At 45.3% G+C, this 15032-nt stretch overlaps 1 protein-coding gene across 1 annotated transcript in view; it reads left to right on the top strand.

Moving 5' to 3' along the window:
* SLC2A12 (solute carrier family 2 member 12) overlaps positions 1-15032 on the top strand; it is a 481869-nt gene that overhangs the window by 433310 nt on the left and 33527 nt on the right. Inside the window, exon 4 of the mRNA XM_078649211.1 lies at positions 8107-8239. Coding sequence (XP_078505337.1) covers positions 8107-8239 — 133 coding nt within the window. The remainder of the gene's footprint in view (positions 1-8106; positions 8240-15032) is intronic.

Genomic DNA, 15032 nt, shown 5'->3' on the forward strand with positions numbered 1-15032 from the left:
ACGTCTAGCCACTATAGTTGTTATACACAAGGAGGGAAAGCCTCGGAACAAATGTGCGTCATACCGGCCGATTTCATTGTTGAATGCCGAGCCTAAGATTTTGGCTAAGGTATTGGCCAATAGACTAATCAAAGACATTGGTGATTTAGTACATCCGGATCAATCCGGTTTTATCCCGCACCGGAATACTGCATTGAATCTTCGGCGGTTGCATGGTGTTATTGCTAGGGCAGGGACGCTGCGGGAACCGGCCATTTTGGCGTCTCTTGACGCCACTATGGCGCTTGATACTGTGGAATGGCCGTATTTGTGGGCAGTTTTAGCCAAGTTCGGCTTCGGCTCTGAATTTATCAGTTGGGTACGACTTCTTTATGCTGACCCCCTCGCTCAGGTAGTGGTTAATGGCCGCGCCTCTGAAACGTTCGCTCTAGGGCGTGGTGCTCGGCAGGGCTGTCCTCTTTCTCCCCTCCTGTTCGCGTTGGCGCTTGAACCCCTGGCTGCATGGATCCGTTGGGAACCTTCCATGAGAGGTATCTATTGGTGCCCGGAACATGAGGATCGTATCTCCTTGTATGCGGACAACATCCTATTGTATCTTACTTCCCCCAGAAAATCCCTGATAGTGTTGTGTGACGTTTTGGTCTCTTTCGGTAAGAATTCTGGTTTGATCATCATCGGGGCGAAATCCTCCCTTTACGTACTCAGTGGTGATGCGCCGGCTTTGCCGCGTGGTTGTCCTATTCAGATCGTACAACAGGGGTTCAAATATCTTGGTATTTTTATTTCAATGGACCCTTTGATCCGATATGAGAAAAACCTCCTCCCTCCCTTGGCACGGTTGAGACGGGATGTGGCGGGGTGGCCAAAGCTCCCGCTTTCTCTCCTCGGACGTGCGGCCCTCTTTAAGATGATGTCCCTTCCTCGTTTTCTGTAGGCCTTGCAAAATACTCTGGATTTGGTTCCTGGTAGCTATTTCCGTGTGGTTGAGGGTCTGCAAAGGGAGTTGCTGTGGGATGGTAGGCCCCGAATTGCTCTTGCCAAATTGACACTCCCCTGGTACGACGGGGGTATAGCTCTTCCTGATATCAAACGGTACTATTGGGCATCGCAGTTGGGAGCTATCAGCCATGGTACATATTGTCCCGGGCCTCACCCGGGTTTCGCTATGGACAGGTGGCTGCTCCCCGGAGGTAACTACAATAGGGCACTCTATTCCAAATCGGCAGTGGGATCCCTGACGGGGCCGACGCATACGGCTGTGCGTGTTTGGCAGGTTGCCACTGATGCATTGGGATGGAAGGATCGATTGACCCTGGCTACTGCGCTGTTTGGATTGGATCGGCTTGGTAAACTGTGGAATACGAAGGGATTTGACAGGTGGGACCTCATAGGTATCTCCAAGGTGGGGGACCTCTGGGCGAAGGGACAGGTGAAGTCCTTTGTGGCCCTGCAGACCGAGTTCAAACTGGGTGGATCGGAGTTCTTCCGTTATGCTCAGATTCGTCATGCACTTGATTCGGTCTTTCCTAAAGGGACGGAGATACCTGAATCTGCCCCGCTGGAGGATCGTGTGCTGGATGGATATATACCGGATAGTACCATCTCTCTGGTGTATAAAAAATTGATTAATCATAGAGCGGACCTTCTCTCCCAGCTGCGGGATCAGTGGACCCATGATGGCCTTGAACTTGATGAGGAGGACTGGCAGTCAGCAATCTCCTCCCCGAAGGAGGTGGCGATACCAGCTCGCCTTAGATTAGTGCAACTTAAAATACTGCACAGAGTGTACGTCACGGGCCCTCGTTTGGTGCAGATGGGTTTTTCGGAGGAGGGTCTGTGTAGGCGGGGGTGTGGCCGCTGGCCACTTTTCTGCACATCTTATGGGAATGTAATCATATCATGGATTACTGGCGCAGGGTTCATGGGGTACTCCAGGATGTGACGGGGATCGCACTTTTACCTGAAGCCAGGCGTTGTATTTTAAATGTTTGGGAGCCCACCGATCACAATGTAGCCCAAACTCAGTGGGTGACCTTGGGATTGATGATTGCCAAACGCAATATTGCACAGCTGTGGGGATCCCAACGGCCTCCTACTATTGACTGTTGGATGAATGATATGGATTGGTGTATGTTTAGGGAAAAGACAGTGTACGTAGCTCGGGGTCGCCCTTTGAAGTGGCAGAAAATATGGGCCCCCTGGAATCGCTATAGAGGAGAGATATGTATACCACCTGAGACAGTGATACCTGATTTCCCACATTCCCCCTGACCATCACGCTATATAGTGCCTGAATGCTTCCTTTTGTCCTCTTCCTCCCCTCCCCTCACCCCTTCTTTATTATATTTGAGTGAAATGATGTTTGTTTTCTGGATCCGCCATTGCACAGTCTATCTGCTTGATGTATTTATCTGACACCTTGCTGTTTTCTTTTTTAATTTTCAATAAAAAGAAATATAAAAAAAAAAGAAAGAGAGAGAGACTGTCGCCTCTCCGCATCCATGAGCAAATAATTACCTGGTGCCAGCGGAGTGTGCAGTTGTGGGCGAACTCCATGTGCCCGTCAAAACCGCGCCGATCTCCGATGTGTTGCTGAGTCCTGAGTCATGAATGGCGGAGACCACATCAGATACTCCACGGATCTCAGATGTGTTGCTGAGTCCTGAGTCCTGAATGGAGGAGACCACATCAGTTTCTTCGCGGATCATACAGATGCCGCTGATTCCTGAATGGTGGAGACCACTTCAGCTTTTCCGCGGCCCAGCAGATCTCACACATGTCGGTAAGTACTGAGTCGTCAATGGCGGAGACCACCTCAGGGTTTGGTGCCGCTAAGCCTGTGGAACTCAAGTTCGTGCCACGTGGTGGTAGGCTCCTGATGGCCACATGAGTTTGGGGTGGCACTAACCCTATACATATGAAGTCCACGCCAAGGGGATGGTAGTCCGCTGACGGACATACAGCTGAGGGTGCGACTAACCTTCTGTTCAACTTTTCATGGACTCTTTATGGTTGAGAACGGTGGAGCGTTCGCCAGCTAGTCAGCACCGCCAATAAAGGATGTGACGTTGTCGATCTATTATATTTGCATGGTCAGATGGCCTGTGCCGGATGGGTTTGGTGTGTGTGCAAACCTGCCCTCAGGAAGTGGCTGTGATATGTTGAGAACTAGACCACTGACCTGCACACCAACAGCAAGTAGGCCTGTGACAGGTAGCTATGTGGGGCCAACGTTGGAATGTAATCTGAGTGGCGAGGTGTGGCGTGGCGTGCTACGGAACAGGGCAGGGATAGACACAATGATGCGGACGGCTCGTAGTACTGCGTCTGGGAGTCGAGCAGACGGGCCGCAGCTGTCCCTCTGCGAACCTAGGTCCGAACTGTTCATAACTCACACTACATAAGTATTGAAAAACCATTTTGTGATTCAGTCAGTCCGCTGGCATCTGTCCGAGGCATTTGTGAAAACATATCGGAGTTCTTTCTGTGAGTGACACCCCTTTGATGCTCCCTCTCCTCTCATTAGCAGGTAACGTACCCTCTTCCCACATTACCAACATACCCCCAACAACCTTCTTGGGCCCAGAAGTGTCCCTGTATGGTTGGAGAAAGAAGAATCTTAGTCATGTAAAGATTTACATATAAAAAAATTATTTAAAGAAAAGAACAACAAATAAGACTGAAGGGAGTCTTGTGCTGTGGTCGCTGCCACGAAGTTGGAGTCACTGCCGTTAAGGACTCAGGACACAGTTACACATGTGGGATTGTTTTTTGTTAAATAGGGTTAGTGGTACCAGAAGCATTGAGACTGTATGAGCCTGTGATGATGCTTGATGTGGACGGGTCGCACTGGGAGCAATGTGTCTTGCCCACTGCACTGCGTCATGTGGAATCGGGACTGTATATGAATTGTGAGGCCTGCTGACCGTAGTGTAGGACAGAGGTAGCGATGAGGAAGGGCCCACAGCCATGTGCATACGTTGGTGGCCCCACCGGCCTGCATAGTGCAGGTTCAGTGGCACCACTTGTCGGCAGACTTCAATCTGTAAATACTCCTCACTAATCGAAGGGAGTGAGGTGCTGTGGTAGCTGCCATGAAGTTGGGGTCGCTGCCATTCAGAACTCAGGACACAGTTACACACGTGGGATCGGCTTGTGTTAAAGAGGGTTAGTGGGACTACGTGTCGCCAGCCTTGCATATCGAAATATGCCTCACTGATCGAAGGGAGTGTGGTGCTCTGGTCGCTGCCACGGACTTGGGGTCAGTACGATTAAGGACTCAGGACACAGTTACACTGGTGGGATCGGCTTGTGTTGAACAGAGTTAGTGGCAGTACGTGTCGCCAGCCTTCCATATGGCAATATGCCTCACTGATCGAAGGGAGTCTGATGCTGTGGTTGACTTACGGAGTTGGGGTGATTGCCATTCAGGACTCAGGACACAGTTACACATGTGGGATCGGCTTGTGTTGAACAGGATTAGTTGGCACCACGTGTCGCCGGTCTTCCACAGTGTAGGCCGGAGGTAGCGGTTAGCAAAGGCTCACAGGCAGGTGACGTTGACTTGAGCTGCACAGATTGGGAGCATTTGGTCATCTTAACCCATTATAGTCTCTTACACAATTTGCGTCGCTTCTAATCTTGAATTGTGAACCGTGTAAACCCAGTGTAGGGCGCAGGCAGCGGTCAGGATGGTCGCACAGCCACGTGGCGTTGAGTTGAGCTGCACAGTTAGTGGCACCTGGAGTACTCGGCGTGTGCACACCCTGCGATGATATGTGGTCCCGGCGGGCCGTACTGGGAGCAATGTCTTGCCTTGATAAGGCCACGTGGAGATAACTTATGGTGCAGTGAGTTAGTAGCACTTGAAGCACACAGCGTGTGTGCATCCTGCGATGCGGAGTCCCGGCGGGCCGCAGTAGGAGCAACGTGTCTTGTGAACTGGAATGCGTCATCTGCAATCGCCACTGTATCTGAATTGTGAGCCCTGCTGTCCGCTGTGTAGATCGAAGGCAGTAGTTAGCATTGACATCGAGGAATGCTTTTTGTCACTTCTTGACAAAATCCGAGGACATAGAGTACAATTCTCTGTGCAATTAATAAATCAAGGCTGAATTCAAATTGTGAACCCTGCTGTCCACAGTGTAGATCGAAGGCAGTAGTCGGTACAGACATAAGTCTGCAGTGCTGTGCTGCTGGGTTCGCAGTGGGCCTGTGTGGAGGAGGCCCGCAGTCATGGCGGCAGTCACGTGCCAGGGTGAGGGCCGCCGGTCTGCAGATGTTCGCCCTAAGTGTGGCAGGGTATGCTCAGACGTGAGTCCCTTGTTCACTTGGCCACTGGATTCAAGATAGTCTGGCTGATGAGGATTATGAATCCGAAACCGGTCCCAGGATGCTTGTTTCCGGTCCAGAGAAGACATGGCTTGGCAGTTCGGGCTGGACTGTTCTCATAAGGCACAGGGTCAGACTGATTTGCATATAGCCATGTCTGAACTGGGGTGGCTGAGTGAACTAAAGAATGGTGATGGATTAAACCCAGATCAGTTGACTGGGGGTGAGTGTTTGATTTGTTCAAACGCTCCGTCCATCATCCCCTTTTGTATCGCTTTGTTCGCCCTAAGTGTGGCAGGGTATGCTCAGACGTGAGTCCCTTGTTCACTTGGCCACTGGATTCAAGATAGCCTGGCTGATGAGGATTATGAATCCGAAACCGGTCCCAGGATGCTTGTCTCCGGTCCAGAGAAGACATGGCTTGGCAGTTCGGGCTGGACTGTTCTCATAAGGCACAGGGTCAGACTGATTTGCATATAGCCATGTCTGAACTGGGGTGGCTGAGTGAACTAAAGAATGGTGATGGATTAAACCCAGATCAGTTGACTGGGGGTGAGTGTTTGATTTGTTCAAACGCTCCGTCCATCATCCCCTTTTGTATCACAAGTGAACCACACCCAGGGCCTGGCCTATTTATTCATACTACTACGCCAGAGTGGTGTACGTTGGACCAGCCCACTCTGCTTCCGCTTACAGGGGGGGACAACACAGCTACATGACCAAGATCTTCCCCACTGCCTGAGGTAACATGGTTGCGTCCACTGTGAACAACACTACAAGTATCAATAGTATATCTCCACATAAAGAGGTTTGTGCTTTGCATAGTGTGGTCTGTGCAACACATCAGCATTACACTTGGCATTGTGTGCATTATTATTGATGGGTGACTTGCCTTCTTCATATATAGTTGGTTGCCACAACTCCCAACATTCAGCTATTGTGCGGCTGAGGGGACATGGTATTTTGGGAAGGTCCGATGTCCTGTTTTGCGCTGCCTCGGTGGTAGTAGTGGGGGTGGTCTGGGGGGGAGGTTCTGGTGGTGGTGGCGCTGGGTGCTTTGGCCTTGCTGGGTGTCGGAGCTGCATGATCAGTAGCTCTATCACGTGTTGGTCTTTAGATGTGGCTGTGAGTTGGGTCTAATTCACTCAGTAAATAGTCGACCTCCTTATACCAGTTAAAGGTTGATGTTTATTTGTTACTTGTAAGTCGGCTTATCGTCTGTTTTTTGGACCGCATTGCAGATTTGGCTAGTTGTTGAAAATATGGGGAAGTGGTGTTTTCATGTTTTTTCTTGCACAGAACTCCTACTTTGCATATCATTAGCGTTAGTTTTGGCTCTCGTTGGTGGCAATTTTGTTGGCGGATGGTATCTATGGAAGAGTGGTGAGATTTGCAGTTTTCGCCCCCGCAACCCACTGCTAATGATGTCACATATTACATCATTCATGACATGGTCAGTGACATCACTGTTAACATCACTCATGATATTTCAAATGACATCATTGATGACATCACTGATGATATCATCCACGTGACAATCTGATGCACCTCATCAGACCCTAATATAACACTTGATACACCCACTCTAAAATACAGACTATATTTTTCGAAACCATGAACAAACCAATACCAGTTAGTACATATCCACTGACTAATTCCTAGGTCTACACACACATCAATTCATTCACCCATACAGTCACTCACATACAGTCAGCCATCAATACAGCATTATCATATCCAGTCACATATCTATACAGACACTCAGACACCGCCTCGCATTAATAGATTATTCACACACCTAGTCAGTAATGGAAATAATGAATCACACTTTTATTTATTCACCTGTACAGTTATACACATACCACCTCACTTATTTGAACATATACTAACACATACTTTCACTCTAATACAATAACTAATACAAGCACACACTGATCCATAGAGGCACTCTCACAATCACTCACTCTCACATATAGTAATTTATACAGTCCAACACTCTCATATACTGCCTTTCACATATGCAGTTACTCACACATGTACCACTGAGGCATCCATTCACTCACCAAGACACCCATACACAAACTCACCCAGCCATACAGCCCTTCACAAATACAGACTTGAACACATATACGCAGTGAATTATCCACTCACACATTTATTCAGTCAGTCACACCCCCCACCCACCCACCCACACAGACATGCGGGCACCCATACAGATACTCAGACAAGCAATCAATAGCCCATATAGATCCTCATTTAGCTGCTAACCAAACCATGCAACCGCTCACACACCATCTGACAACCTAAACTGTGTGAATGTCTGTATCAGTCGCTAACACACACATGCATTAAGTAAGACACAAGTAATCACTCATTTATACAGTCAGTCACACACCTACTTAATCATGCATCCTGACTCTTATACACCCATTCTTCTTCAATACACCTTGACATATATTTATATATATAAAACATATTTACATTTTATAGAAACACATAGTCACTGGATGATGTCATCAGTGATGTCATCAGTGATGTCACTGACCATGTCATGAATGATGTAATATGTGACGTCATCAGCAGTGCATTGCGGGGGCGCGAGTTATAGTTATCTCAACTAACTATAACAAGGGAGTGAAATGTCCAACTAACTATAACGTCCCTAAAACCTATGTTTTTTTCTGTGAATATATATATTGTTCAGAGGGTTACTACACATTTGCACATTACACAATTGTAGCTAAAAAATGTGTTTTTCTTTTTCTTTTATTTTAGAGCTTATTGGCCTCCCATGGATGTTTTTCATGTACTCAGTTATGAGTCTAGCATCACTTGGATTTACAATACTGTTTGTACCAGAGACAAAGGGACGATCTTTGGAGGAGATTTCTGAAGAGCTGGCAAAAAAGTAGGTGTCAAGTATATTTTCAGTGCTTTTACTTATATAAAGAAGAAGTGGGTTGCTTGTTTTTAAGATGTTCAGAATATTTATCAACAAGCATTGCCAAAGTCAATAGGGCTGGCCTTGGCAAGCTTGTGTGATGGCTATTTTTAAAATATATATCTTGCAAGCATGCACAACGGAGATAACAAGCACTGGCATAGCCAATAGGTCTGGCATTTGAAATGTATTAGCCAACCTTTTTTGCTTTAACAGTGTGCGTTGCCAATGCCGAACAGTTCAGCAAAAACAAATAAGCATTGCCTGAGCCAGTTTATGCACCCAAAAATCAGGAATGGAATGAAGGGAAGGGGATCTATATCAAACTGTTCCTTAACGTTTCGTAAAATTCAGTTTTCGTTATAAAAGCAAGTTCACAGATCTGCTGGCATAAAGGTCTAAAAACCATAAAGAAGAGATTCACTTCAAAGAAGCTGAAAGTATTGATATCATAAGGCAAAAATGATGTTTTCAATACGACGGGGATGATCAAACAAAGACAATATTCAACACTGAAGATAACTTATGCGACAAAAAGAACATGATGTTTCCAGCAAAACTAGAAGCCTTGTGAATAAGACATAAAGGACTATGTATGGCACTCTGTTGGAATACTATATTTATAGGGAGGCTCGGCCTCTTGTCCCATGAAGTTTAAAAAAAGAAAGATGACTGATTTATTGCTGCACTAATCTGTACTTAAAGTTTCGGGGGCTTATTTACAAGCCCTTGGCGCTGCCGGGACGTCACTTTTTTAAAAGTGACCCACCGGCGGAGCCAGAGGCTTGTAAATAAGCCCTCCAGATTTTCTACATAAGCAACCTTAGTTCTCTGTAGCCGTGAACGAGAAAAACAAACCACAGTAAACTAAAGAGTAGGTACATGTTTTGAAACTGGCATACAACTGCCATGGGGAAAAATAATGTAACACTTTATCTACTGTAAAATCAGAAAACATGCACTTTATATCCCAATGTCGGCATGCTGAAGATGTTGGAAAAAGTTTGACGTCTTCCTAAATAATTTAATGTGTATTATAAAACGTGCTGCCCACTTTAAATCTAAGGTAATCGTGCATAGTTGTGTTCGTGAGGTTTAAACTTAAGGCAACTTTGCAGCTGTTGGTATAGAAGTCTGAATTCAGCAGAATTTTCGTAGTCGAAGTTCTTGGACATGAAATGTACAATAGATGGCAACATTCACACGAACACGGTGTGAACAATATAGATGCAGTTACTATACGACTTTCAGAGGAAAATGTAAATTTCTCTGAAATTAACCTTTTAGCAATAAGATGTCAGGTTTTTTACAACTGTTAGTAAGTGGGTTGTAAATAGCGATGCTTTTGTGTTCTGGGAGTTACAGAAAAGTCCTCAAGAAAGTAAGGGCCATATGTACGATGAAGTGGCGGAGCTTAACGTTAGCTTCCTGGGCTCAACAACACGATCCGCCACTTCGGAAACGCAAGGCTGCACCACATTTACAACAATGTGGTGCAGCCTTGTGTTTCCCCCTGCGATAGCACGAAGTTTCACAACTTAGCGCCCCCACAGGCACCCTTGCACAAGGCAGCACACATGGAAAAAGGAAAAACAAGGAGAAATAATGCATTTATCCTCGTTTCACCACCTTAAGACCAGGGTTTTCCTGGTCTTAATTTTACCTCTGCCTCCTTGTACATAGGGGGCATCGTCAAATACAATGGGTGTTGCAGTGGAACCCCCACCACAACACCCACTGGACGCCCCTTTCATGCTAAACATAGCGTGAAAGGATGCCTTATGTACAAGGCAGCGTTAAGCCACGTTAAGTGGATTAACGCTTAACACAAAAAGTGTCATTCCCGTGGCGATAGGGGCTTGTACATATGCCCCTGAGTATTCTATAGTTAGTAGTGTGGCTGGATAACTTTGATGTAGCACTACATTCAAAGGTAAAGCTTTTGTTTTAAGCTTATCTGCATATTTAGTTTCCGTTTTCCCACTTGTTCTGAGCACATTTGTTTTTAGTGCAGAGTTTTTATGGAAGTCCTTCAACTGCACATTTTTCTTTCTCGATAGCCACAGTTGCCTGTAGCTGTTCTGGCACGCAAGATTTGGAGTTGATTTCAGTTTGCATAGGCCCATACTTGTCATGGTGTTGCTTCGCCCTTGCACCACGCACAGGGTAACAAGGGCAATGCAACACTAAAGCTTATCTAGCCACACAAGGTCACCTTGCGTGGCCCTGCATGGCTTGATAAATCTGGAGTAACGCAAGGCCTAGTAAATCCCTGCCTTGCGTTACCCTGCCCCAGGGAGGCGTTTCATGGGTGACGCGTTGGTGTTCCCACACATCCACCCATGGATTTTGGGCCATTCCCAGATTTACCATTAGTGGTAGACCTGGGAAAGGAACATCACATAATAAAATGATGGACAGAGTATCGAAACCTTTCAAAAACTCAACCCCATGTCACAGATCTGGGTTTAATCCATTGTTTTTTTGCTCTTCATGTCAACCCAGTTTGAACCAAGCAATATGCAAATCAGTCTTGACCCTGCTCCCCATGGGAACAGCCATGCCCAAACTTCCAGGCCAAGTCCTCCCTGGACCGGAAACAAGCATAGTGGGACCAGTTTCATGGTATGCATCGAATGCTACGCCTGCAAAGGGGAGGCGTAACAAGTAGAAATAACTTTATTTCTCATTATTCTTACCCTCTTTCTATGTGTGGCTCATTTTGGTATCATTTCCTGCACATAAACAATCCTGCTTACAATGCATGCACCCTTACATCATGATACAACCGTGCCTATGTTGGCACTAGGTGGTACAAGTGTGCCAGTGCAAGGACAGAACAGGAATGTGATATATGATGTTAAATATGGTGCATTCTGGCGCTTTCCCTTTCACATTGCACAGCTTGAGGCTTGCTGCGTTGCACGAATCTTTAATAAATATGCCATAGTGTTTAGACTGCTCTCTGCCATTTAAATACGAAACACCAAGCATATATTGAGTCACTCTGCAGGTGTCTTTAATTAAAAGGAAATATTTATTATTAATAAGCAAATAAAGTGTTCAGCAAGTAGTATATTAATATCTGAAAATTGATCAGAAAACACTTCCATTAACGCTTGCCATGCACCTAATAAAGATATCATGTTCAAGGTAATAACTTAAGGGCAAAGTAAAAGAAAATATGGCTACTTTAAAAGTCAGACAATCATTAACTGTTTAACTATCTGAACATGAATTTTGTATTGTTTTAATATACATATGATAAACCAATATGGTAAACCAATTCTATATAATAACACTAGTATATACGAATTTTTGTTTAATCAGATACATTCAGATATTTCCATGTAACTGGTTGCTTATTGAGAAACATACCCCATGACCTACAGACATATGCCCCTCTCCTGAATATTAATGTTACTGCACAGAGTTTGTAGAAAGAATTTTCAAATGTACAATCTAGAATTTTTTGACTGTTCAAAGTCAGGTTTCACCAGTATGATTCATGTAAGTTCCTGAGGAGCGAGTTCAAATGATGAACCAACGGTCGCACAATTCACTGACTTTTATTGCAAAAGCCTTGCCATGGGAGGCTTGCTATCATTCGGAAAACGCTTACTGCATAGGTGCTGAGAATCAAGACAAACCCTTTCTTATAAGAGGGTCCACTTATTGAGGGGACGCCTGGTGCCCCATAGGGACCTCCGGAGGGTAGTGTGCCCAGTAGTCGCATAGTCATCATAGGTCCCCACTCAGTTAGTGAGTAAGATCTTAGCCCTATTTCCAGTGGGCCCACCCTAGATGACTCGAGGTTGACCTTTTATTGATGGTAACGCTGTATATGAGGAGGGTGAGTCACGACCTCCATTTCCCTCTTCCTTCCCTCTCTTAATTTTTACAGTGGTACAAATGCTACATTAAGACATGATATGTAAATATAGAGTTTATTATTTAGCTTTTCAAATCAGCATTTATCTTTTTCTAAGCGCTCTCAATTTTGGCAAAAAATTGAACCCAGCCATAAAGACAGGTTTCCCAGCATAGTCAATTGAGGAGCAATTATTATTATACAGATCTAAGGATTCAAGAGTTGCCAACTGATTGCCTGATTTAGCGGTAATCGAAAATCCTCCATTTTCTAGAAGAAAAGCTACACTAGAAGGAAAATCACCAGCCTAATTTCCTCCACTTTGCAAGTACTATGGTGAAGGTAATTCAACCGAGTTTAGAGTTCCCTCTAGAAATTGGAGGATTTCCTGTTACCACTAAAGATGTAAGCAGACAATAAAGACATAATTCTTATAATGCATTTTCTATTCCAATAAAAATCTAACATTATGGCTAGGATGCCATAAGGGGTGTGAGGGAAAACCACAGGAGTATAACCCATAAACCTCTTGAGATCTGGGTGAATATATGATAATTGACAACAATATCTCAAAAGGTAACTGTAGTGGAGTCAGTTATATCAGTATGTAAAATACGATACTGAAGGCTGGAGAATAGAGGAGTCAATCCAAGCGGAGAGGGGTGGCGTGTGTGTCAGCAGTAGACTGCCACATTTGTTTCCGGTCACCGGCAGTTCCACCCTAGCTCCCCTTCCACTGGCCCCCAGCCAGAGATTATTGACTTCTACTTTGGATTGTCCCACGCCTCGCCGGACAGCCCACAAGAGTGTCAGCCTCATCGCGCCTGGGATACCAATCATACAGCACTTCCTACCACAGCAGCCCCCGTCCTGATGATGATCCTGAGTTCCTAGGATCGAAACTTAATTAATTAATGTATTTATTTTATGCATTTATAAAGCGCCTTAATCGCCCCAAATGGGGCATCTCCGTGCTAAGGACAAGAGCAGTACAACATAGGGAGGAAGATGAAATTAGAAGAGATGGGTCTTAAGCTTTTTTCTGAATGTCAAGTAATTGTCATTCAGGCGAAGGTCATGGGGTAATTGATTCCATAAATAAACAAGAAGAATCCTACTACCAAAGTGTAAATAAAGGGGGAGAAAGGGGGAACACTCAGTGTTGTGTAAAATACCCCTCACACACCAACAGGCCCCTTGGTGTCATGCTTCATCATCGGGGTCTTCGCACCCCGCTAAGGGGATGCGGCACGCTACGACCTGCGACTACGCGGGAGCGTTGACAAATCAGACTATGTGCGGTGTGTGTTGAGTGTAGGTGAAGGGGAATAGATGTGAGTGGGAGGTGTAGTGAGAAATTAAAAAGTACCTGGCTAGTGGGTAAAATGAAAAAAACTTTATTTCGTACCCCTGGCTGGTGCTGTTAAAAAAGTGCAAAAGAACGAGTTTTTCTTGTCTTAATTAGGGACAAAAAACTCTGGTGTGCGTCGACATGTTTCGGTACTGGTGTACCTTCTTCAGGACGGGGCACAACTCCCAACCCTACTCACGTTTTTCTAAGGAAAATTGGTTTATTTTAATTATTCTAAAAAGTGATTACACTCATTAAAGACGGCTACAATGTGCCTACAGCGGTTCTCTGGATCATGTAATTACATGTCCTGAAAAAAGAAAAAAACCATTAGGTTTGGTTACCATATAGGACTGGCTCAGACAGGTGCAGTCACCTGGAGCCCCAAACAGTTAATTAAACCTGTAAAGTAAAACAGACATACAAACACACAACAACATATAAGACACATTTAGGGTTTTTTACATATTGTCCTTGGACATACTCATGGTCTTTGCTGTCTATTGCCTCATGAGCAAGTCCTGAGCATCAAGGTAGGTAGGTGGATCCACAATCTATAAGGATAGAGAAGTGGATTCAGTGTTGTTGCTTTTACTCACTTTTACACTCCGCCATACACCTAGATAGGCTGGACTTTGTTTGAAAAATACTCACGAAATCCGCCTATATCGGCCTCCTTCTACCACCCTGTGCTGCTCCGCCGTGAGTGAAGTACGGATGAGCTAGGCGGTATTTAAAGGAGGAATGGATGTGTTTCCATTGGTTGATTGGCGGAAATGGCAAGTGACCATGTACGGAGAATACCTGTGTTGCCGCCCCCTCCACGCGTGTGGTCTAGTCACATGTAGCATATAACCCTCTGTTATTCGTTCATTGCCGGGTTTGGGTATGTCCAAACATGGACTTTCCGCTCGTCAGCCACTCACTGGCTGTTTCTGTGACTCGCGTTGATCGAGAGCCCATGGGATGCAGCTGCCGCGCGTCTGTCTATCGTACGCGCATGCGCACAAACGAATTTTTCGGCGCATTCTGTGAGCATGCGCGAAAGCGATTATCGACAGAGCATGCGCGATGATGTTATGTTATTAGCGCTAGTCACTGAGGATGCTTTGTTTCTAGTTTACCAAAATACATCATCATTCAGGATGCATCTGGTTGTTGAATGCCAGTTAGTTATCTAAACAAAAAGGGGGCATTGGTTTAAGTATGAAATGACCATGTCTTTTTCCGTGCCTACTTTTTTGCAGAATATTTTCAGGGATTTGTCTGGAGGGAGTTGTCATTCAGATATACTCAATTCTGTGGCGACTTATTACCTGTACATAGGGTTGTACTTTTAATGACCCAATGATTAACTCTTTGGCCACTGGTAAAGGTTCCCAGGCTCTGCAAAAAAGTAGGCACGGAAAAAGACATGGTCATTTCATACTTAAACCAATGCCCCCTTTTTGTTTAGATAACTAACTGCCATTCAACAACCAGATGCATCCTGAATGATGATGTATTTTGGTAAACTAGAAACAAAGCATCCTCAGTGA

Source organism: Lissotriton helveticus, chromosome 6 (genome assembly GCF_964261635.1).
Source record: "Lissotriton helveticus chromosome 6, aLisHel1.1, whole genome shotgun sequence".
In the NCBI taxonomy this organism is placed as follows: domain Eukaryota; kingdom Metazoa; phylum Chordata; class Amphibia; order Caudata; family Salamandridae; genus Lissotriton; species Lissotriton helveticus.